This window comes from Scyliorhinus canicula, chromosome 4, assembly GCF_902713615.1.
Source record: "Scyliorhinus canicula chromosome 4, sScyCan1.1, whole genome shotgun sequence".
NCBI lineage: Eukaryota > Metazoa > Chordata > Chondrichthyes > Carcharhiniformes > Scyliorhinidae > Scyliorhinus > Scyliorhinus canicula.
In genome coordinates this window covers 35,540,717-35,564,931 of record NC_052149.1, presented here as the reverse complement: position 1 = coordinate 35,564,931, position 24,215 = coordinate 35,540,717, and the positions used below count along the sequence as shown (strand labels likewise).

At 43.3% G+C, this 24,215-nt stretch overlaps 1 protein-coding gene across 1 annotated transcript in view; it reads right to left on the bottom strand.

Annotated features, from left to right (window-relative positions):
* Positions 1 to 24,215, bottom strand: part of LOC119964477 (MAP kinase-interacting serine/threonine-protein kinase 1-like) — a 133,481-nt gene that overhangs the window by 42,506 nt on the left and 66,760 nt on the right. Inside the window, 3 exon segments of the mRNA XM_038794023.1 lie at positions 8,840 to 8,913; positions 13,786 to 13,865; positions 24,083 to 24,180. Coding sequence (XP_038649951.1) covers positions 8,840 to 8,913; positions 13,786 to 13,865; positions 24,083 to 24,180 — 252 coding nt within the window.

The window sequence follows — 24,215 nt, the reverse complement described above, 5'->3', positions numbered from 1 at the left end:
GTTGGAAGTATCACATATAAATCAAAATTTTAACTCTTTCTTTCTCCATAGATGCTGCCAGATTGCTGAATATTTCCAGAACCTTTTTATGTCATCTCTTTTAAAATTAGGCTAGAGTCAAAATTCCCAAAGGGATGTTACTTTTTAAATCATTGGGAAGTTTGTGACCCATACTCAAATAGGACCATGCAAGAGGTCCAGAAACAGGATGAGAAGATAATAATAATCTTTATTATTGTAACCAGTAGGCTTACATTAACACGGCAACGAAGCTACTGTGCAAAGCCCCAAGTTGCCACACCCCGGCGCCTGTTGGGGTACACTGAGGGAGAATTCAGAATGTTCAATTCACCTAACAAACACGTCGTTTGGGACTTGTGGGAGAAAACCGGAGCGCCCGGAGGAAACCCATGCAGACACAGGGAGAAGATGTAGACTCCGCACAGACAGTGACCCAAGCCGGGAATCAAACCTGGGTCCCTGGCGTTGTGAAGCAACAGTGCTGACCACTGTGCTAACGTGCCACCCTATAGCAACCAGCTTGTAGCAACAAAATCAATGCTGCTTCCACTGCAGTAGCAAATACATATTTCAATATTTATTCACCTGCTGACCAGGGAATTAAACAGCTTCACAATAAAGATTTCCTGAGTTTTCTATTTTTAGGAGCACAAGAACAGGAGAAGGCCACTTAACTGGCAGCAGTACAGTAAAGCACAGCGGGAGAGAAGAACCTTTAAAAACCAATCAACACAGGAAACAATGGCAGTGGCAGGGCAGCAAATCACAATGGGAGAGGAGCAATAGGGAGAGGCAGGGATGCATCAAAAAGTAACGTCATTGGACAAGGAGTCAAGTGGTGCGAGGTAAGCTTTTAATTTTCCTTCTATTGAAATAAATTAAATTATAAAATACAACATAATCAATTAATGAGCATGAAACTAAAGCCAATTTGTTAATTTATCATAATTAGTGGTTAATTAATTAAACCTAGGGATAAAGTTAAAATTAAATTCAGAGGGCTGGCAACACTGAAGTTTTCAGTAAATTAAAATCCGAGGTGAATGAGTAATAAGAGTTGAGTAAAACATTTAAATTAGCTCCCTATAAAATGAAGGGTATCAGCTTCTACGTTTATTTCTCTTAATGTCAGTTAATAGTTTAATAAATATAATTTTGGTAGGACATCTCAGTCCTGTGGAATACACATCCTGCTCCAAGTGTACATTCCAAAATGCTTCTCGTGTTCTGGGCAACCAGATGTGCAGGAAGTGTTATAGAATTCTTACAGTGCAGGAGGTGGCCATTTTGCCCATCGAGTCAGTGCCGACCCTCTGAAAGAGCACTCCACACAAGTCCATTTCCCTACCCTATCCTGATAACCTAACTTGCACACCTTTGGACTGTGGGAGCAAACTGGGGCAGCCAGAGGAAACCCACGTAGACACAGGGAGAATGTGCAAACCAGGCTTGACATATCGGCTTCCGGGGAGGAAAGAGACAGGGACTGGAAGCACCATTAGGACTGAGGGAAGTCATGGGAGTGCATTAACTTTATGAAGGGAGTGCATTAACTCCATGCAGTCAGGGAAGGCACCGGGACCGGACGCGTTAGGGTCAATCTTGGGTAACTATATGGAGTTTGCAATTTCTCCTCCTGTCTGCATGGGCTTCCTCCGGGTGCTCCAGTTTCCTTCTACAGTCCAAACATGTGCAGCTTAGGTGGACTGGCCATGCTAAATGTCCCCTTAGTAAACATGTGTGTAGGCTATGTGGGGTTATGGGGTTACAGGGATAGGGCAGGGGAAAGGGCCTCGGAAGGGTGCTCTTTCAGAGGGTCAGTTCAGCCTCGATGGGCTGAATGGCCTCTTAATGCACTGCAATAATTCCATGGTTCTATGGCTGCCCCTTATAGTTTACACTGACCATAGAGCCTCTGGCTAAGGCAAATTGGGCAAGACCCTTTGATATTTGGGCTGCACTGTGGAGAGGGGAGAAATAGCATAAGATCATGCTTATTGTGTGATGTTTGTATCGAAGCCGACATTAAAGTTCCCGTCAACGCAGTAGATAGATTTAGTACCTTCTCTGATTATAACATTAACTTTACAGAGTCTGCTGTGCCGGTGGGAGGGTTGAGAGGTTGACCAATTTCCCTTTTAAGTGGTCTCCGTCAGGGTTTACTTACCTGGGTGTTATAATTACTCCCTTTTTCAAACAACTATACAGGGCTAATTTCCCTCAGTTGATTTTGTCTGTTAGGTGGGACCGGACTCGTTGGTCTTCCAGTATCGTGACTGGGTAGGATGCATCGATTAAGATTAATGTTTTGCCTAGATTTTTGTATCCCTTCCAGATGTTGCTAATATTTCTTTCTACAAGGAGTGCATTAACTCCATGCAGTCAGGGAAGGCACCAGGACCAAACGGGTTAGGGTTAATCTTGGGTAATTGAGTGGAGTTTGCAATAATCAGTTTGTTTATATGGAATAAAAAGAAGCCTCGTTTGAAGTTCAAGTTGCAGTTCCCACTTTGAAGACGACCAGCTGGTATATCCTTTACAGGTCTTGTTATTTTATGGGACTTCGGTCGGGTTCCGCTAGATGCTAAAACCCTACAATGCACAGTGGTTAGCACTATGGCTTCACACAGCCAGGGTCCCAGGTTCGATTCCCACTTGGGTCACGTTCTCCCAGTGTCTGCATGGGTTTCCTTCGGGTGCTCCGGTTTCCTCCCACAGTCCAAACATGTGTAAATTAGGTGGATTAGCCATGCTAAATTGCCCTCAGGTTAGATGGGGTTGCAGGGTTACGGGGATAGTGTGGAGGTGTGGGGTTAAGTAGGGTGCTCTTTGCAAGAGCTGGGCAGACTCGATGGGCAAAATGGCCTTCCTCTGCACTGTAAATTCTATGATGTTAAATCAATGATAAAAGCCTCTAGTCACCACATTCCAGCACCTGTTCGGGTACACAGATGGAAAATTCAGAATGTCCAATTCACCTAACAAGCACGTCTTTCGGGACTTGTGGTATGAAACCAGAGCACCCGGAGGAAACTCACGCAGACACAGGGAGAACGTGCAGACTCTGCACAGACAGTGACCTAAGCTGGGAATCGAACCCGAGACCCTGGCGCTGTGAAGCCACAGTGCTAACCACTATGCTACCCCAGTATGTGGGATCGCTCCAGTAGAACGAAGGAGAATCAGTTCAAGATACTGCATTGACCGCTTGCATATCACACTGAGTTTCAGACACAGGCTTGATCCTGTCATATCGCAATGTCTAAAGTGCATGATAGTCAAGGGTGATTATATAGACTGTATATGGACCTGCCAAGAGTGATTATATACACTGTATATGGACCTGCCAAGATTCAATCCTGTTGGTCTGGTAGGGTTAAGGAGCTCGAGAGTATATTTGGGAAGAGCCTTAGAATTTGATCCTTTGTTCCTAATGCCGGGTCTGCCAGATAGGAAAATTATTCAAGTTAATTAAAAAGATCCTAACCTTTGCAGCTCGTAAAAATACCCTCTGATTCTGGATCAGTGACAAGTATCCTTCGATTCAAACCTTGCATAAAATAGTCATGGAATGTATTCTTATGGAATTCCCGATATCTTTGCCCCATTCTAAGTCTGATACTTTCGGTAAAGTGTGAGACACCCATCTCAAATTTCTAGGCTCCACTTTGTCCGACCTGCTCCTGTAAGAGTTTCCATGAGCCATATCGCAAGTCGCGGTCTCACTAAAGGTGTGCATCTTGATATGTTTTTCCTATCATGCTTCTAGTAATAGTTATCTTTATTATTGTCACAAGTAGACTTACATTAACACTGCAATGAAGTTACTGTGAAAATCCCCTAGTTGCCACACTCGGGCGCCTGTTCGAGTACACGGAATGAGAATTCAGAATGTCCAAATATCATGGGAATGTCACTTTAAGAAATGTTTGTCTGCTCAAGTGGCTGCAGTGATGTCAGAGTGTGGGTGGAGCTGAGCTCTGGCTCTGCTTTTTAGTTTCGCTTTGAGGAAAAGCTTGGGTATATCTGTGTTTTTTGGTTTTGTTTTAGTGTTGGAGCCAAAGAAGGTATAATTTCGATCACTCTAAAGACTATCTCTGGATCATTTGGTGAATTCAGAGTGATAACTGCTTTCAGTAGATAATTTAAAGCTGATATGCTTCAGTAAAAAGGATTTTTGTTTTATGGATGTTAAAAGGAAAGTTTCAGGATTACTTAGGGTTTTGTATTCTTTGGGGGGTGTATTTGAATTGATGGTTGCAAGAATGTTCATTGTATGTTTTAAAAAGGTTAACTGAGTTCATAGAATAAAACGTTGTATTGCTTTAAAAATTACTTTTTTTGTAATTACTCTGCTGTACCACACCTGTCGAGTGTGCCGTGTGCTCCCCATACCACAATCTAGTAAAAGTCGTGGGTCAGGTGAACTCCATGATACACTTTGGGGTACTCTAAACCCTGGCCCATAACACAGTTCACCTAATAAGCACGTCTTTCCGGACTTGTGGGAGGACACTGGAGCACCCGGAGGAAACACACGCAGACACGGGGTTTGCTATAGACATATATGAGTTTTCTGATTGATCCGGTCTATAAATGGAGGCACGAGTTTTTAAAGGACTGAATTTATCCAGTCTTTCTCTGTTCTTAAGTTTGCAGAAATATTTGTACCACCTGTGTTTTGAAAATTTGTTGCATTTGGTACAGTGATAATAATCGCTAAGAAAAATATACATAAAAAACAACAAATGCAACATAGTTGAGGGCCCAACACTGTTCCTTCTGGGTTACTAGTCACATCCTGCTGTAATCTCTAGTTAATAGAAACCTTAATCTTAGCAAAGCAGCCAGGATTTGGCTGCTTTTGTTAACGACAATCCTACATTAAGCACTTCAAGCAGTTAAATAACGTTTCTGATGGTCTCCAAATATTAATCTACATTTTGCCTCATCCGATTACACCAGCTGACCAGTGTAACTTTCCTCATCAGTATGATTAATCTTTAACTGGAAGGAACACAAGTGACACGAGTCCTCACTCTGCTGCTAACATGTTGGGTGATAGAAATTGTATGCAACTTTATCAATTGCTGACACGAGAAAAAACAATGGAATTGAGTTTATACGATAATTTCCTTTGTCAATAGTTTATTTTTCCTAAATCATTAAAAACGAGAAGAAAATGCAGTACAGCAATAAAATTTGATTTTAATGTAGAAGAGAACAAATGCAACCTTTCCAGTCACTTAAACTAATTAATCTACAACAGGATTAGTCACAATACAAGATTCAGCAAAACAATTTGTGAAGGCGGGACCTATCAACTGCTACTATTTGTCCCAATTGTCTTTCTGAACAATGACTCAATTATTGGGCATTGCATCAAATCTTTTATTTACATTTTGCTGTGGAACCGTTAATCTGTGTCCCATGTCTAATGATAATCTAATTTAGGCTGTGACATTACCATGTAGATGATGTTTTCCACACATATATTCCAATACCACAATAGCTGCATGATGTATGCAGGGACAGATTGTAACTGCCACTGCAAGATATTACTTGAGGTTGAGAGAAATTATAATAATTACTAAACCTACAGCTTAGATAAGGGACCGATGAATCTGCTATGCACAGTGTAACAAAGGAACTATCCATTAAGCACTACTCTACTCGAGGAATTGAATGATGTCACAATCCATGGTAGCAAAGCTGAGCAGTTATTCATCCAAAGCCTGAAATTATACAGAAATCAGTTGCTGATCTCATTATTTTCCATTGTATGGTTTAATATGGATAATATGAATGTGGATAAGTTATTGCATTTGGTTAACTTTTGAACCGAAGGGCGGCATGTGGCGCAATGGTTAGCACTGGGGGGGGGGGGGGGGGGGGGTATTCATTTTTTTCATTTACTTTATTCATTTTATTTTTTTTACAAGTTCGGGAGGGTTTTATTCATTTTTAAGAACCAAAGAACATACAATTCATGGATTGCTGTAACACGGCTGGTAGGTTTTTATTTATTTTATGCCACGCACTCTCACAGGCTTAAATACAAGACTGGGTTTTAAGCCTGTGCACTTGACTGATGTCACCAGTGCTCACGTGACTCACCAATAAAGGGACACTCCCAAACATAGCATACACTATTATAACACTATTATAACCCTCACGGAGTTCACAGCATAAGAACTATCAGATTTGTGACCTCCACAGAGTACGAACTTCCCCAGTAACGGGAGCCAAGCTTCCCCCTTAACAAGGGACAGGCTCACTAGTATTAAAACCCCGACCTGGGTGCAGGTCACGGAGGGAGTGTAAGAAACCTTACTTTTGTTTTCTACCGTCTTGGTCTATACATACTACTTTGGTGGATTCCACACTGATGACGAGGATGGGGTTGGTCCGGCCGTCTTTGGTCCCACCTCCACATCGATTTTGCGAGCCGTTCCAAGGAGGGATGTTCCTCATCATTGTAGACACCCACTCAAAGTGGATGGACGTTCATAAAATGCAGGTAACAATAGCTCAATGCTGACGCAGGCCGGCATACACACTTCAGCACATTTGTTTTGGGAGATCTGGTGTACATCCACAACTTTTGTGAAGGTGCCATGTGGATCCCGGTCATTGTGTTAGCCCAGACACATATCGAGTACAGGCACAGGGGTGGGATTCTAATCCAGTGTTCTTCAAAGTCGGGGCGCGACCCGGCGGGTGTCGGGAGGATCGCGGAGCTATTGTCCGCGGCGCTCCCGATCACACAAATCCCCGTGCAGCAGCCGGCTTTTCATAACGCCGACTGCAAGCCGCATTGCGCATGCGCACACGATTATCGGCACGCATGCGCATTCCGCGAACATGGGAAAACAATTCGGCTGCATTGCGCACGCGTGTCGATAATCGGGCACGTTTGCGGCCGCCATTTTTAAAAAACGGTTGCAGCTTTTTATTTCACAAGTTCTGTAGTGGTTTTTATTATTTTTTTTTCATTTATTTTATTCATTTTATTTGTTTTACAAGTTCGGGGGGGGTTTTATTCATTTCTTTCATTTATTTTACTCATTTTATTTTTTTTAACAAGTTCGGGGTGGGGGTTTATTTGATAAAACTTTACAGGAAAAAAATTCAGAACTTTGGACAGATGGAGACTCAATACTTCCGACACATCCAACAGGTTCCATTGGAGGAGCGTGTACGAGGGCCAAAGGGACCCAAAACCATTACCTCCATTTTTGGCAGCAGCAAACAAGGTAAGAGAAAATGGTGGGTCGCGCAGGTCGGCCGGCGTGGGTCACGAAGGTCGGCTGGGTTGAGTCCCGAAGATTGGCAGGTTGATAAAAATAGGTCCCCGGAAAAAAAGTTTGAAGAACACTGGTCTAATCAACACGTGGATCACCTCCGTGGGCTCATTCCCGACATGCCAGATCCGATTCCAGAGGTTCCGGAACGGACCAAACCACAACTCGCTTTGCCACCTCCATCGCAGATACCGCTGTTGGCCCCGGTTGCGCCAGCCACGGAGAAGCCTGAACGCTGTTACCAGGATAAGAAAACTAAAGGTTCTTTGGACCCACCCATAGAAACATTATTGTAAGCAGCCAATTTGTGAGTTTGGGACGTTTGGGGAGTGGGGGGGGAGGTTATAACCCTCACAAAGGTCACAGCATAAGAACTATAAGATTCTCTGTGACTTCCACAGAGTACGAATTTCCTTGATAAGAGGCGGGGCTTTCCCTTAACAAAGGACAAGCTCACTTGTATAAAAACCCTGACCTGAATGCTGGTTGGGGAGGGAGTCCCTTCGAGGAGTGGAGATTCTTGTATAGAATAAATAAATGTAAATAAACCTTTGGACCTACTTGGTTCATGGGTACTACTTTGGTGGATTCTACATGCACCAACTATAATACATAATAATTAGTACAGTGATAATAATCTCTGCTAAAAGTGCCTGGTCAAAAATAAATCTTCAGAGTGGATTACAGTCATTAATTCTCCGTACAGAATGATAAATACTATTTTTGGTGTTTCAGATAACCTAGTAAAGGCAAAATCTCTGGAATGATTGAATCATAACAAGCAGTGATAAACAGGGAGTACAGACCATACATTTTATGGAAAGGTGAGATGGAGAAATCTATTGATCTCTTTTCAGCCGACTCAACATTTATTCATATCTTCCTCTTCTCCACCTGCCCATACTAAGCCTTAATTAGTAATAAAAACACAGCTAGGCACTGTTTTTCCAAAGTCCCTGTACCAAATATTAATTATGGGAGGATGGAAGAGCAGACCACTCAAGGGGAGGGTAGAAAGGCGGATGGATGGATTTGCATTTATTTAGCACAGAGTCACTTTCAAAACACTGATGTTGTTCATTGTATGTGAAAAATTATGCAGATGGCAGTGCCTGGAATGCAGAAAATTCTGTATGTAGAAAGAGTTCATGAATTACTCGAAGGTGAAAGGTCTTAGTGTTGATCAATGGAGGAATATTGGTCGGAACAACAAGAAAACTCCCCGTTCATCTTTAATTAGTGTACATTTATTATCCATCTGAACAGGTAAATGGGGTAAAAATTTGCTCATTCTTTTTCTCCTCACCCTTCTTCTAAGCAACCAAATTCTAACTCTGCGTTTAATTTTTCCTTCTAAAAAGGGGTTCACAACTGGAAGGGAGGAAGAGAAATAAAGGCCACAGAACCTTGTCTGCGAAATAATGCATTAACTCATTTACATGCTTTGCCACCACGTAAAAATGTAACATTTTGCAGCACATTATTTGCTGTAGAGGTAATGGATATTGACCTACCTCCACGCATTTTTTCAAACACCAGGAAAAACTGTGCTTCATCCTCAAAAAATTCAATCAGTTCTAAAATGTTCCTACAGAAGAAAGAGAGAAAATAAATTCAAATCTCAAGGGCTCTTAGTACAGATCATAAAACCAAGAAAAAATGCTTCCTGTCCAAAGTGAATAGGAAACAAATGAAAATATTTTATCATATATGGATTTTCTTTCTTTATACAGTACATGTTTCTCCAGTGAGTTTCTATGATGATATCTGAAAATATAATTAGCTTTTTCCACACACATTTCATTCATGTGTGCCTGACACTCACAAATTGGCTGCTTACAATAATGTTTCTATCTCATTAGCCACAAACCATTTCCCAGTTTCAAACTTCCAACAAAACTATCTCTGTTACTAAAGCTACAATGCAAGTTTATCTAGAATTGGTTTTGCTGGCACTCAGGTTAAAGCTTGGAAGCACAATTACACTCGTGCCTATTTACAGCTCACAGATTAGTAAGATATACAAACCGTCAGTTTGATGAAAAGTCATCATTTTGAAGGCTCAACCCACATTCACAAATACCATGCAAGACCCTTCTCTCTTCCCTTGCCCTCAATGCCATTGTGGGGTACCTGCTCAGGTCCTTTTGTTGTTGCTCCTGTAAAGCAACATGAACATGGCCACACATTTTTAGTAGGAATTAATATGATGTGCATGTTTCTCTGGTTTGGCTTGATAAAAACGTGTGACTAAGATATATTCTGGCTTTCGGAAAGTTGATATACTCTCTCTATGCCTTATCCCCGTTACCCCACCTAACCTTTTGTTAAAAAGCAGCTCATCTTGAACAAGGTCAAATTGAGAATTATTTATACCCTTTAAAATGTAGAGGATAGCAAGAATAAGAGTTTTTTAAAAATTCATTTACAGTATGTTGGCATCGCTAGTTAGGCCAGCATTTATTGCACAGCCCTAGTTGCCCTTCAGAAGGTGGTGATGGGTTGCCTTCTTGAACTGCTGCAGTCCTTATGGTGTTAGAGCGAGAGTTTCAGGATGCTCCCCAGTGACAGTGAAGGACCAACGATCTATTTCCAAGTCAAGGTGGTGAATGACTTGGAGGGGAACCTCCAGGTAGTGGGGTTCCCAGGTAGCTGCTGCTCTTGTCCTTTAGATGGTAGTGGTCGTGGGTTGGGGAGGTGTTGTCTGAGGAACCTTGGTAGTTACTGCAGTGCATCGTGTAGATGCCGCACATGGCTGCCACTGTTTGTCGGTGGTGGAGGGTTTGAATGTTTGTGGAATTGCGGAAGGGGGAGCAATCACGCAGGCTGCTTTGTCCTGGATGGTGTCGGGATTCTTGAGTGTTGTTGGAGCTGCACTCATCCGGGCAAGTAGAGAATATTCCATTACACCCCTGAATTGTGCCTTGTAGATGTTTGACAGGCTTTTTTTGGGGGGGGGGGGGGGGGGGGGGTATTAATGTGGCTAGTCCAGTTCAGTTTCTGACCAATGGTAACCCCAAGGATGTTGATTGTGGGGGAATCAGCAATGGTAATGCCATTGAATGTCAAGGAGAGGTGGTTAGATCCTTTCTTGTAGGAGATGGTCATTGCCTGCCACTTGTTAGCCCAAACCTGGAAAAAGTCCAGATCTTGCTGCATTTGGATCTGGACTGCTTCATTACCCGAGGAGTCGCAAATGGTGCTGAACATTGTGCAGTCATCCGCAAACATCCCCCACTTCTCATCTTAGAATAGAAGGGAGGTCATTGATGAAGCAGCTGAAGATGATTGGGCCTAGGACACTACCCTGAGGAACTCCTGCAGTGATGTCCTGGAGCTGAGATGATTGACCTCCAACCACCCCAACCATCTTCTTTTGTGCTAGGTATGACTCCAACCAGCAGAGTTTTCCCCCTGATTCCCATTGACTCCAGTTTAGCTCGGGCTCCTTAATGCCATACTCAGTCAAATGCTGCCTTGCTATTAAGGGCAGTCACTCTCACCTCACCTCTGGCATTCAGCTCTTTTGTCCATGTTTAAACCAAGGCTATAATGAGGTCAGGAGCTGAGTGACCCTGGCAGATCCCAAGCTGAGTGTTCGTGAGCAAGTTATTGCTGAGTAAGTGCCGCTTGATAGCACGGTTGATGGCTCCTTCTATCACTTTGCTGATGATGGAGAGTAGACTGAGAGGGCGGTAATTGGCTGGGTTGGATTTGTCCTGTTTCTTCGGTACCGTACACACCTGGGCAATTTTCCACATTGCCGGGTAGATGCCAGTGTGTAGCTGTACTGGAACAGCTTGGCTAAGCGTGCGGCAAGTTCTAGACCACAAGTACCATTGCCGGGATATTGTCAAGGTCCATAGCCTTTGTCGTATCCAGTATCTTCAGCCAGTTTCTTGATATGACGTGGAGTGAATCGTATTGGCTGAAGACTGACATCGGTGATGCTGGGGACATCCGGAGGAGACCGAAATGGATCATCCACTCGGCACTCCTGGCTGAAGATTGTTGCGAATGCCTCAGCCTTGTATTGTGCCGGGCGCCTCTATCATTGAGGATATTTGTGGAGCCTCCTCGAGTTGTTTAATTGTCCACCACCATTCACTGTTGGATGCGGCAGGAAGACAGAGCTTATATGTGGTGCGTTAATTGTGGAATCACTTAGCTCTGGGCGGCAAGGTTGCACAGTGGTTAGTACTGCTGCCTCAACAGCTCCAAGCACACTGTTTCAATTCCGGCCTCTGGTGACTGGCTGTGTGGAGTTTGCACTTCCTTCCCATGGCTGTGTGGGTTTCCTCTGGGTGCTCCAGTTTCCTCCCACAGTCCAAAGATGTGCACGTGAGGTGGATTGGCCCTTTAGTGTCCAAAAGTTTAGGTGGGGTTACTGGGATAAGATGGCGGCGTGGGCTTAAGTAGGGTGCTCTTTCCAAGGGCCGATGCAGACTCGATGGGCCGAAAATTCTGCACTGAAAATTTCATGATTCTATGACTTGCTGCTTCTGCTGTCTGGCATACAAGTAGTCCTATGTTGTAGCTTCACCAGCTCGACACGTGGGGATATGCCAGTCCATGAGGTTGCAGATTGTGGTTGAATACAATTCTGCTGCTGCTGATGGCCCACAGCGCCTCATGGATGCCCAGTTTGAGTTGCTAGATCTCTTCTTAGTCTATCCCATATGCTACACAACACGATGGAGGGTATCCTCAATGTGAAGACGGGACTTCACATTGTGTACACAAGGACTGGCAGTGGTCACTTCTACCGATACGGTCATGGACAGATGTATCTGCAGCAGGCAGATTGGTGAGGATGAGGTCTTGTTGGTTCCCTCACCACCTGCTGCAGTCCCAGTCTAGCAGCTATGACCTAACCACCTTGGTCTGTGATGGTACTACCAAGCCACTCTTGGTGATGGACATGGAAATCCCCCACCCAGATCATATTGTGCACCCTTGCCACCCTCAGTGTTTCCTGCAAGTGGTGTTCAACATGGAAGAGTACGGATTCATCAGCTGATGGTGACCTGTACTTGGTAATCAGCAGGAGGTTTCCTTGCCCATGTTTAAAATGAAGCTATGACACTTCATGGAGTCCAGAGTTGATGTGGAGGACTCTCCAGGCAAATCCCTCCTGACTTTATACCACTGTGCCACCACCTCTGCTGGGTCTGTCCTGCTGATGAGACAGGAGATATCCAAGAATGGTGATAGTGGATTCTGTGAGTATGACTATGTCAGGCTGTTGCTTAACTTGTGTGTGAGACAGCTCTCTCAACTTTGTTGTTTGCAAGGAGGACTTTGCAGGGTCGGCAGGGCTGGGTTTGCCGTTGTCGTTTCCAGTGCCTGATTTGATGTTGGGTGGTCCATCAGGTTTCATTCCTTTTTTTGTGTTTTCATAACGGTTGAATACAACTGAATGGCATTTCAGAGGGCATTTAAGATTGCTGTGGGTCTGGAGTCACATGTAGGCCAGACCAGGTAAGGATGCCAAATTTCCTTCCCCAAAAGGACATGAGTGAACCAGGTGGGTTTTTACAACAATTGACAATGGTTTCATGGTCATTTAATTCCAGATTTTTAATTCCAGATATTTTATTGAGTTTAGATTCCACGACCTGCCGTGGTGGGATTCGAACCCGGGTCCCCAGATCACTGTCCTGGCTATCTGGATTACTATTCCAGCGACAATACCACAATGCCACTGCCTCCCACAAGATGGCATGACCAAACAGCACCAGTCACCACAGCAGCAAGGTTCGAAATATGGTGTCACTAAAAACATAAGAGGACAGTAGCACAGAAGTTGTGGAGTTGAACACCTCTTAAACTGCCATTTTGAAATGCAAATCTTGATATGGTACGGGTTAGAACAATATACAAGCTGCATTTGAATCTAAAACTGGTACTGGGAAGGGGAATATCCATGTTCCTTCTGACTAACGTAGACTGCAAACATCTCCTCCTCTCAGTGCAGCTACGCAAAATTGGTATTTCCTTCCTGTTCCAATGGAAACTTCATAAGGTTTCCCTACGGTTTTCCCACGGCCATATTCCCACTGCAGCATTGGCCCTGGACAACTCTTCGATTATCCTGGGCAATGGTCATCTTGATTCCCGTTTAAACCCTCCCACTGATGTATTAGCCCTGGCCTACACCCTGGTTAATGGTCTGGCCTAGTCCCATCAGAACCATTTCTTCCTACCTGACAAATAAATAAACAGAAGAGTGGGTGGTAAGGAACAGAGAATAGAAGAGCGAGAAAATAAGTTGAATGGAAAAGAAGATTGAACCAGAAACAGAAAGTTAAAGGAGAAAAGAAGACAGAGAAATATCTATAATAAAACGGTATTGCTAATATTATTCAAGATTGTACTAATGTTTGTCAGGTATAGTAGGGCATCAGTTCCGTAAGATATCGCCGTTCACAACTCTCATATTTCAGGATTTGAAACTTACCGGTTTCCCTGACACTGATATAAAGTCTCAACTTCACGGAAGACCCTACTTCGGCTCAGACCTGCTTTCTTCTCAATAATCTGCAGGGGAGAAGACAAAGTGCTTTCAATTACTGTTCTGATCATGATAAAATAAGCAAAACCAAGGTTTTTGTGTCCTGCATCTTGTATAGTCAGGAAACAATGGTAAGCTTAAGTAATCTTTATTTGTATTTGTGGATTTTAGAAATAAGATATAGCTTGTGCATGTATGTCGGGCGTGTGGCAGGGGGATGGTGAAGGAGTATTGTATTATGGGAATATCGGAATTAGGAACAGAGGTAGGCAATTCAGCCCTTAAGAGCCTGCTCTGCCATTCTGTCAGATCATGGCCGATCTCTTCCTGGTCTCAAATCCACCACCCTACCTGTTTCCCCATATCCCTTTAACCGTTGTTTTAAAATCAGAAATATATCCATCTCCTTGAAACCATTTAATGACTCAGATTCCACCGTACTGTGCGGCAGTAAGTTCCACAAATTCATCACCCTCTACGAGTAGTAGTTCCTCCTCATCTCAGTTCTAAATCTGCCGCCTCTCAACCTATATCTGTGATCTCTCATTCTAGATTCACCCACAAGGGGAACATGTGGTCTACGTTTACTTTATCAATCTCTTTTAGTATTTTGTATACCTCGTTCAGATTTCCTCGCATCCTTCTAAACTCCAGCGAGTATAAGCCCAAACTGTTTAATCTCTCAGAATACGTCAACTCTTTCATCCCCGGAATCAATCTGGTGAACCTCCTATGAACTGCCTCCAATGCCACTGCATCCAAGACCAAAACTGGGCACAATACTCCAGATGTGGTCTCACCAACACCCTATATAATTGCAATATCACTTCTTTACTTTTATACTCAAGTCCTTTTGCAATAATCATTGTCAATCTTTTCATGTTTAATACATTTTTTTGCGCTAAAGGTTAATTAGCAGTCATGTGACTCTGTTCATCCACATTGCAAAACAAAAGTTACAGTCTTTTAAGCCAGGGTTGCATTCTGGGACCTGACTGTCCAGAAGTGACATCAGCTGGGATTGTGACAATATGTTGGAACAGTACAAACACCCTTGATTTAAGTCACAGTAAGCATATGAGTTAATTGAATATCTCAGTGAATACATTATTGCCTAGGTATAGACTGTATTAGGTAACAGTCTTATTTACAACAGTCTTTAACCATAGCAGCAAACAACAGTTCCAACCACATTAGCAAAACATAACAATGTTTCCGCTTTTTAGGTAGGCGTGTATTTTCTCTGCCTAACTGAAGATGAACACAAGTCTTAGGATGAACCTGAGGAATAATGTAACTTATGGCAACTATCTACAGTTTGAAAATGAAAATCACTTATTGTCAATGAAGTTACTGTGAAAAGCCCCTAGTCGCCACATTCCGGCGCCTGTTCGGGGAGGCTGTTACGGGAATCGAACCGTGCTGCTGGCCTGCCTGGTCTGCTTTCAAAGCCAGCGATTTAGCCCAGTGTGCTAAACAGCCCCTGTCACATTCTACTAAATTCATTCTACAATAATAATATAAAATACAGCAAAGCGGCAGTGTAAAGAATACAGAAAGACAAAGACTTAATTTGCATAGTGTCTTTCTATATCTCAGCACATCCCAAGAGTCAGTTAACTACGTGGTGAAGTATAGCCAGTTACTCTGGCAGCTACTTTCCACACAGCATGCTCCCACAAACAGCAATGCAACAATCACCAGATAATCTGATTTGGGAAGTTGTAAGATAAATGTTGGTCGGTATGATGTAGATCAGGGAAATGCAAGCCGTGACCCACTTAGTGTGCCAGAAGGGTCGTGATGCCTGCGGTCAGTAACAATTCTGCAATTCACAGGGAGAAGCCGCTCCCCTGTAAAAACAAGAATTTTTCAAGCCATCGACTCAACATGAAGCTCAGAGGTAACACGACTGGCCACACCACCTATACTGTGTGTCAGGACAGGAATTGTTTCTAATTTGCTCCAGCTTGGTGCGGACAAGCCTGGGAAACTGGAACTTCCCTGCTCCAAGCGCAACAACCGACTTCCGTTTCAATAATAAAAAAAACATGAGAAGGATTTTATCAATCTGAATTGTAAAAATAGTTCGCACAAGCCTCAAATGAAACTTCTCTATAGTTTACGACAAAAAAAAGAGTTTGATACTCATGTTTGTCAATTTCCAAATACCGACAAATATAGTGTCAAATACTAATGAATTAACTGCAAGTATAGAGCGCGCACAATCCTGTCCCGTATATTAACAAAAGCCAGAACATTCCCCCATAACGCCCCATCACGACGCAAGTTACTGTACAGATATACATGCAATGTTTTTAAAGATTGAATGTTGGTGGAGGTGTTTGAATTTCAACTGGTTATCAATGCCATTGCAATTCCACCTTCCCCAAGCTCGCTAGCGGCCTTTACTGACAGACATTTCATATATTCCCTGACACACCAGCAATTGAATTTATTGCTATGTGTGTGCTAATTAGTGTTTCTGGATCTTCCTTCATAGCAGATTGTGCACTAGTAATAAACATAAGGCTGTGAAATGTCCTGTGGTGTGTTTTTACTTAGCTACTGTACATTTCCAAGTCCTTCAACCCTCTTAAAATAATCAGATTTTCAGCCAGCACACATTGTACTGTGCACGCAGCACCATGTAAATCTGGTTCTACTGCCTAAGAATTTTCACTGATAACTGAAAGCAAATCATGTATCAGGCTGTGGAATATGAATTATTCCTGCTCTCCCTTTAACACTCAGACCAAGTGCAATCAGCCTACCATCCTCAATATCATTCTGCGCATTTTGTTGTTGAAATTCTATTCCAAGCAGTTTTCCGTAATCCTATCTCATTGCAATCAAAGTGTAAGAACTTTATTGAGTGTTCTGATTGGAAATTACATAAATAGTGCAGTGGGTTTACCAACACAGATGTAAGTTCATCGTGTCTCCGTGAATGTTCCTAGATTGGGGACCCGGAAAAGGTTGAGGGGGGACGTTGGAAGCAATCTTCCAGACGTGCCTAATTAAATTTTCACCTCTGGGAGCCATGTCCAAATAGGGAGACAGTCCAGGTTTCAACATCATGGGGTCCATTCTGCGTGCCGCATGCATAGGACTGCTTCCACCTTTACAGTGTGGTTGCTGCTGAGGGGCCAGGAGCTTGTGTGTCAATGGCACCATGAAGGCACCTTTGATGGAAGGGAATCGGCTGCCATTAATGGAATGTCTTTTGGTTGGGGAGACACGAGCACATCACGATGCCGCATCTGAATATCTAAGAAAATAAGTTATCTTCTAAAACTTTGTTCAATGTCCATTCTATCTGATTAATGACAAGCAGAACAGTTTGTCAGTTGTCTATGGGGCAGTTTTTAGTGTTGTCAGCATTCATCAATATTGATTAACCTGTTTCTAATAGTGCACTTTGAAGTTGAATAAACTTTCATCAAGTAATTGAATTGCATTTAAGCCAATTATAATTCAATATTTTAATACCACAATCTTCAGATTTATGGCTGTTTTAATTGCAAGAACCACATATGGCTCTTTGTTCTTTGTTCGCCTCTTCCTTTGCTTTTTTCCTCCCCTCAAGGCACTGTCCCACGATGAATACAGGTTCAAAATTATTGACAGTCCTCCAACATCTCTCATGAGTAACCATTTTTTTTTAAAAAACGTTTTATTGAAGGCATTTTCAAAATATGATGTGGAGATTCCGGCGTTGGACTGGGGTGAGCACAGTAAGAAGTCTTACAACACCAGGTTAAAGTCCAACAGGTTTGTTTCAAACACGAGCTTTCGGAGCACTGTTCCTTCCTCAGGTGAATGAAGAGGTATGTTCCAGAAACATATATATAGACAAATTCAAAGATACCAGGCAATGCTTAGAATGCGAGCATTTGTAGGTAATTACACACCAGTTACACACCAGCAATTGAGTTTATTGCTATGTGTGTGCGCCTCAGCACTCTACACCAGCATCCCCCATGATGACGGCATTGCTGCAACAGCCTCAATACTGAAGAGCTGTCGCTCAGGATGGTAGAGAAAAGTTTTCTTTATCTGGGTATACAGGTGGCCAGGAAATGGGGTGCCCTGTATGATTAGGAAGTGGGCGATGGGGGGGGGGGGGTCAGCATGGAAGCAGCTGGAGGCAGCGTCATGTAAAGGTACTAGTCTGGGAGTTTTGATAACAGCTCCTTTGCCGTTCACGCCGACCCGTTACTCCACAAGTCCGGTGGTGGTGGCTACACCGCAGATTTGGGGACAGTGGAGGAGGTACAAGAAGGTGGAGGGAGCGTCGGTCTGCACCCTGATATGCAACAACCACAGGTTTGTCCCGGGTAGGTTGGATGGTGGGTTCCAGAGCTGGCAGAGGGCAGGCATCAGAAGGATGGAAGATCTGTTCACAGACGGAAACTTTCCCAGTTTGAAGGCGCTAGAGGACAAATTTAATCTGCCGCCAGGAAACGCCTTTAAATATCTGCAAGTACGAGCCTTCCTGAAAAAACAGGTAGTGGCCTTTCCGACGCTGCCGCCACTGAGGATACAGGACAGAGGACAGGGTGGTCTCCGGCACCTGAGTGGGGGAGGGGAAGGTGTCGGATATCTACCAGGAACTACAGGAGGCGGAGGAAACCCTGGTGGAGGAGCTCAAAGACAAGTGGGAGGAAGAGCTAGGTGAGGGGTTGGAAGCGGTACTGTGGGCAGGGGTCCTGGGCAGGGTTAATTCCTCCTCATCATGTGCCATGCTCAGTCTAATTCAATTTAAGGTGGTCCACCGGGCACACACGATGGCAGCGAGAAATAGCAAGTGTTTTGGGGTAGAAGACAGTTGTATGAGGTGCAAGGGCAGCCCTGCAAACCATGTCCCCATGTTTTGGGCATGCCAGGAAATTAGAGTTCTGGCAAGGGTTCGCGAGGGCAATGTCCAAGGTGCTTAACACACAGGTGGTGCCGTATCCAGAGATAGCGATCTTTGGCGTGTCAGAAGACCCGGGAATTCAGGGGGCGAAAGAGGCCGACGTCTTGGCCTTTGCCTCCCTAGTAGCCAGGAGACAGATTTTATTAATGTGGAGGGACTCGAAGCCCCCGAGTGTAGAGACGTGGGTTAACGACATGGCTGGGTTTCTCAGCCTCGAGAAAATAAAGGTTCGCTCAGAGGTGGCAGCCGTTCGTCGACTTTCTTGGGGAAAATTAAAATGTCAGCAGCAGCAGCAATCCGTAGGAGGGGAGTGGTGAGTGCTTCATTGGGATGGTGTGGGAAGACTGGGTCGTGTGAGGTAATGTCTATTTAATTGTTATTGTATATTCTCTTTTTACACTATGTTAATATTCACTCTAGTTTGTTTTGTTATTATTGTTACTACTGTTTTAGTATGAAAAATTCTGCAAAACCTTAATAAAAATACTTTTTTAAAAAAGGCAAGGATGAGAAGCTGATGGAAAGCATGAAACTTACTCATCCATGCATTGTTGGTTTGGGAGAGGTTGATCCGGTTATTTGGTTTATCAGAATAAAATGGTTAAGTGGGCCATGTAACCATGACAATAAAATGTTCAGAGCAAATTGAGGAGAGCAAAGTTCATTTTGTTGACTCCATGCCCCTGTCACTTTAACATTTCTTTTATGTATTTTGCATGCATACTATCATCAAATCAAAGTAAAGATCAAAAGTAGAATTAGTATTAGAGATCTGAGTAAGGGCAGCATGGTGGCGCAGTGGGTTCACCCTGTTGCCTCACACCATGGAGGTCCCAGGTTCGATCCTGGCTCTGGGTCACTGTCCGTGTGGATTTTGCACATTCTCCTCGTGTTTGCGTGGGTTTCGCCCCCACAACCTAAAAGATGTGCAGGTCAGGTGGATTGGCCATGCTAAATTGCCCCTTAATTGGAAAAAATTGATTGGGTACTCTAAATTTTTTTTAAAACATCGGAGTAAACCCTGCATGTATCCTCTGGATTGTATAATAACAGCTCATAAAATACCTACTTACTTACATTGGAATCCTGAAGTGTCAATAAAGGGCTGATTCTGCATTGTTACAACTGACGCATCTGTACTCTGGTGTTTAAAATAATGAGACGAATTAGAACAGGAAAGCATTCCAAAATAGTACTCCCTAGTGCTGCACTACAGCCTAGATTTTTGCGCTCAAGTCTCTGGAGTGTAACTTGAATCCACAGTCTTCTAACTCAGGAGGACAAAGTGTTATCCATTAAGCAACATCTGATACTCAGACATAGACAATGGTAGAGGCATATTCTTCTGCTCAGACATTTGCCAGGCTACTATTGTCCTCATAGCCTTCATGATTGTAACTATAATAAAACACCACATGTGCCCCAGAGTATAGAAAGCCTAACCAAAGAGGGAAGAAGTGAGATGGTGGAAGCTTTGAGTGAGTCTGTATTATAAACACTAAGGGCCAAATCCGACACTGGGCTTGTGAAAATCCAACCTGAGCCCTTTCACAGCTTGCAAACTGCACACCCCAACCCATACGTGACTTTGCATGCCACTTTTGTCATTTTGCACTGGGGTCAGAATTGGAGAACAGTTTACAAGCCTTATTGGAGAGCATGAGCAGTGTGGTTGTGGAGGTGGGTCAGTTAGAAAGCCCACCTTGATTCTCCAACATGGTATTCAAGCTCCTACCGCTGTTTAAAGGCTTCCTAAACTTCACCCATCACCTCCTTCACCACCCCATGTACCTCACTGCTCGCCAGGCCCTCTCAAATTGCCTAACCATGGGACAGCTACTGTGCTGAAACCTAACCAAGCATTCAGAATGGCCACAGCTGTCCAAACAACAGTCCTTTTTCTAGGAAGGAAAGAACACAAGGTGCTAACTTCAATTTCAAAACAGAATGCCTGCCAGTCAATGTAACAGAGCAGGCGATTAGATTCTTCTCAAATGTAATTTTTTTTCAAGTTTCAAAACCAGCTTTTAAAAAAAAATCTATCAAAAGCATTTCAATAATATAGGAGAGATGACAGCACATGCTGACAGGAATTTTTAAAAAACATTTTTCACTACATTATGGTGCTTTCTCCATTTGAAAAGCACCGTAATGAATGTGAATAAATATACAAGGCTGGTCAATGTAAGGTCCACTTACCTTTAGAGGACAGATCCTTATTGTGAATTACCAGATCAAAACACATCTACATGACAAGGCAGCATTTAATAATGACATTTGAAGACTTGCATTTCAGAATGTTCCAGATTCCTCTTCAGGCCTTCAATTTTCTTCACAAACCCTTAGATCATGTGTACTGTGGGTTTAAATTGGTGCTTCTAAAACCCCACACCACCAGATGAAAATGGTGTATGGGAGGAAATCCAATTTTCATCTCCATTGTAAGCAGGAATCTAACCTCAGCAGGGATGGGTTTTGCACAGTAGACTTGCCACTGGAAAATGGCATGTGGTTAGGATTGGAGACAAAAATTTAATCCAATCAGCTGCTATGCAAGAGAGAGAGGCAGCCATATGGAGAGAACCCAAAAATAAAGATTTGTTGCCAGCACATCAACTACCTCGGCAGCGATCTCTTTTAGAACCTTAGCCATCAGGTCCCAGGAATTTGTCATATTTTAGTCCCTCAGGTTTCCCTAATACTTGTTCCCTGTTGACATTAATTTCCGCAATTATCACACTCTTTATAACCCCTAGATTACCATCATTTCTGGCATTAAACATGCATCTTCTAATGTGAAGCTAGACACAAAGTAACTGCTCAATGTCTCTGCTATTTCCTCATTTCCCATGTTAACTTTTCCTGTCTCTGCTTCTAAGAGGCTAACGTTTCCTTTGTGTGCGATCTAATGGCCGCAACGTGAATCGGACGAGGCCAGTAAATCACGCAAGAGGCTTTTTGCAAGATTTAGCTGCCTCGATACACTTCGTGAGATCTAACAGAATCTTGTGAGACGTCGTGATCTGGGTCCTGCACACAATGAACGGGATTTGTATTCGGCAAATTTGCATGTTAAAGTGAGACTAGCTGCTCACTTTAATATGCACTCGCCGGATCTACCCAAGGCATTGGGATCGAATCCCTTCGCCTTGGAGACCTCAGGTGAGTGCTGTTTAGCACTGGTCTCCACAAATGGGGACCAGGTGGAACGGCACTTGGGGGGGGCCTCCCAGACAAGCAAAGGCCCTTGGGTGGTTGGCCTCTGGGCAGTGTACCTGGCACTACTGATGCCACCAGGGGACCAAGGCACTGACAGCCTGGCATTGCCAACTGGATGTCACCCTGCCATTGCCACCTGGGTGTCCAGGTGGCACTGCCAGTCTGGCATCCTAGCAGTGCCTCTGCCATCCTGGCAGTGTCAAGCTGGCATTTTGCCCGTGCTGGGGATCAGGCCCAGGGATGCCCTGATCTTATAAAGTGGTGTGCAAGGGGTTCTTGAGGATCCCTGAAACGTGGGTTGTGGCATTTGGGGGGGGGGTTCCAGGGCTCGTGTTGAGGATCAAGAGAGCGGGACGTCTCTTCCTGCACTGCGAGTGGAGCTCCTCAGTGCAGGAAATGCAACTGAGTGCGGCCTCAGCAAGACGCTCCCCGCTGAGTCCCGAAATAAAGAGTGCTGTTAGAAAACCAGGTCATTCCCGGCGCTACAAGTGCCGGGAACGACCCCTCTAATCCAGACCAGGGCGGACTCTGTTTTTTTTTTGATTGTGCCCTTTATATACTCTCTTTCTCTTTATATAGTTATGAAAGCTCTTAAAATCTGTTTCTATATTCCTGGCTAGTTTATCTCATACGAATGAGGAGTAGGCCACTTAGCCCCTTGAACCTGCTCCGCCATTAAATATCAGATCTGATCGTATTGTAACCTCAACCCCACACTCATGTCTACCCCCAATAACCATTCACTTGCTTATTAATCAACAATCTGTCTAACTCTGCCTTAAAAATATTCAAAGACTGATTCCACTGCCTTTTGAGGAAGAGTTCCAGAGACTCATGACCCTCCGAGAGAAAGAATTTCTCCTCAGCTCCATCTTAAAATGAGTGAATCCTTAAACAGTGTCCCCAAGTTCTAGATTCTCTGACAAGATGAAACAAACATCCTCTCCACATCCACCCATCAATATCTCTCAGAATCCTCAAGGTTCTGATCAAGTCGCCTCTTACTCTTCTAAATGCTAATGGATACAAACCTAATCTCGCCCAACCTTTCCTCATAAAACCCACCCATTCCTGTCAAGCTTTTATGAACTGTTTCTAATGCATTTTTTACTTAAACAAGCAGTGCAATACTGTACGCAACATTCCAGATATGGTCTCACCAATGCCCTGTACAACTGAAGCATGATCTTTTGCAATCAATTCCCCTCAAAACAAACAATAAAATTCTATTAGTCCAGAAGCATTCTAGTTTTTCCCTTTTTAACCAACTTTTTGGTGACCCTCTGTTGGTTTCTAAAACACTCCCAATCCTCAGGCTTGCTAATGTTTTTATTTGCAACATTGTAAGCCTCTTTTAATGTAATATTATCCTTAACTTCCTGAGTGAGCCCCGAATGGGTCTTTCTTCTTGAGTTCTTATTTTTCAATGGAATGTATTCTTGTTTTATTTCTTTTAAAATGTTTCCCACTGTACTTTTGCTGGATATCTTTTAGCATCTTTGCCCAATTAAACTTAGCCAGTTCTCCCCTCATACCCATGTAATTGTTTTTGTTTAGGTTTAAATTTCTTGTTTGAGATTGGAATATCATACTTTCAAACAGAATTTAACAGTACTGTATTATGATCACAATTTCCAAGAGGATCTTTTACCAGGATATATACTAATTAATCCTGCTTCATTATGTAATACTACATAGCTTTGTCCTTCGTCAGTTCCACAACGTCATGCTCCAAGAAACTGTCACAAAACATTCTACAAACTCATCTATTAGACAGATCTTGCCAAATTTAATTGTCCCAGTCTATATTACGATGAAAGTTCCCCAACGATTAATATATTGCCTTTGTTACAAAGACTGGTTTGAACCAGAATCTGTTGTCACAAAACTCCACGACTAAACCAATATCCTCTATGTTATCAGTGTATATAATCGCCAAAGAATCGTGAATTGTGCCACTACAAAAAACTTACAAACAACGGGGCTAAAACATATATATAATTCCAACATTGACAGGAGTATGGAACTCTGACAATCTTTAGGAGTCACATTCTCCATTGCTTGTGATGCATCAGTAGCAGCGATATTATTATTGCTCCTTACCTTTACAGCACATTCTTTGCCACTGTGCAAATTGACACAGCTTTGGACCTTGGCGTAGGCTCCTTCTCCTAGTTGTTCATCAGTCAGCTTGTACAAATCTGCCAATGCAATAAATGATATACTAAAGAATTAC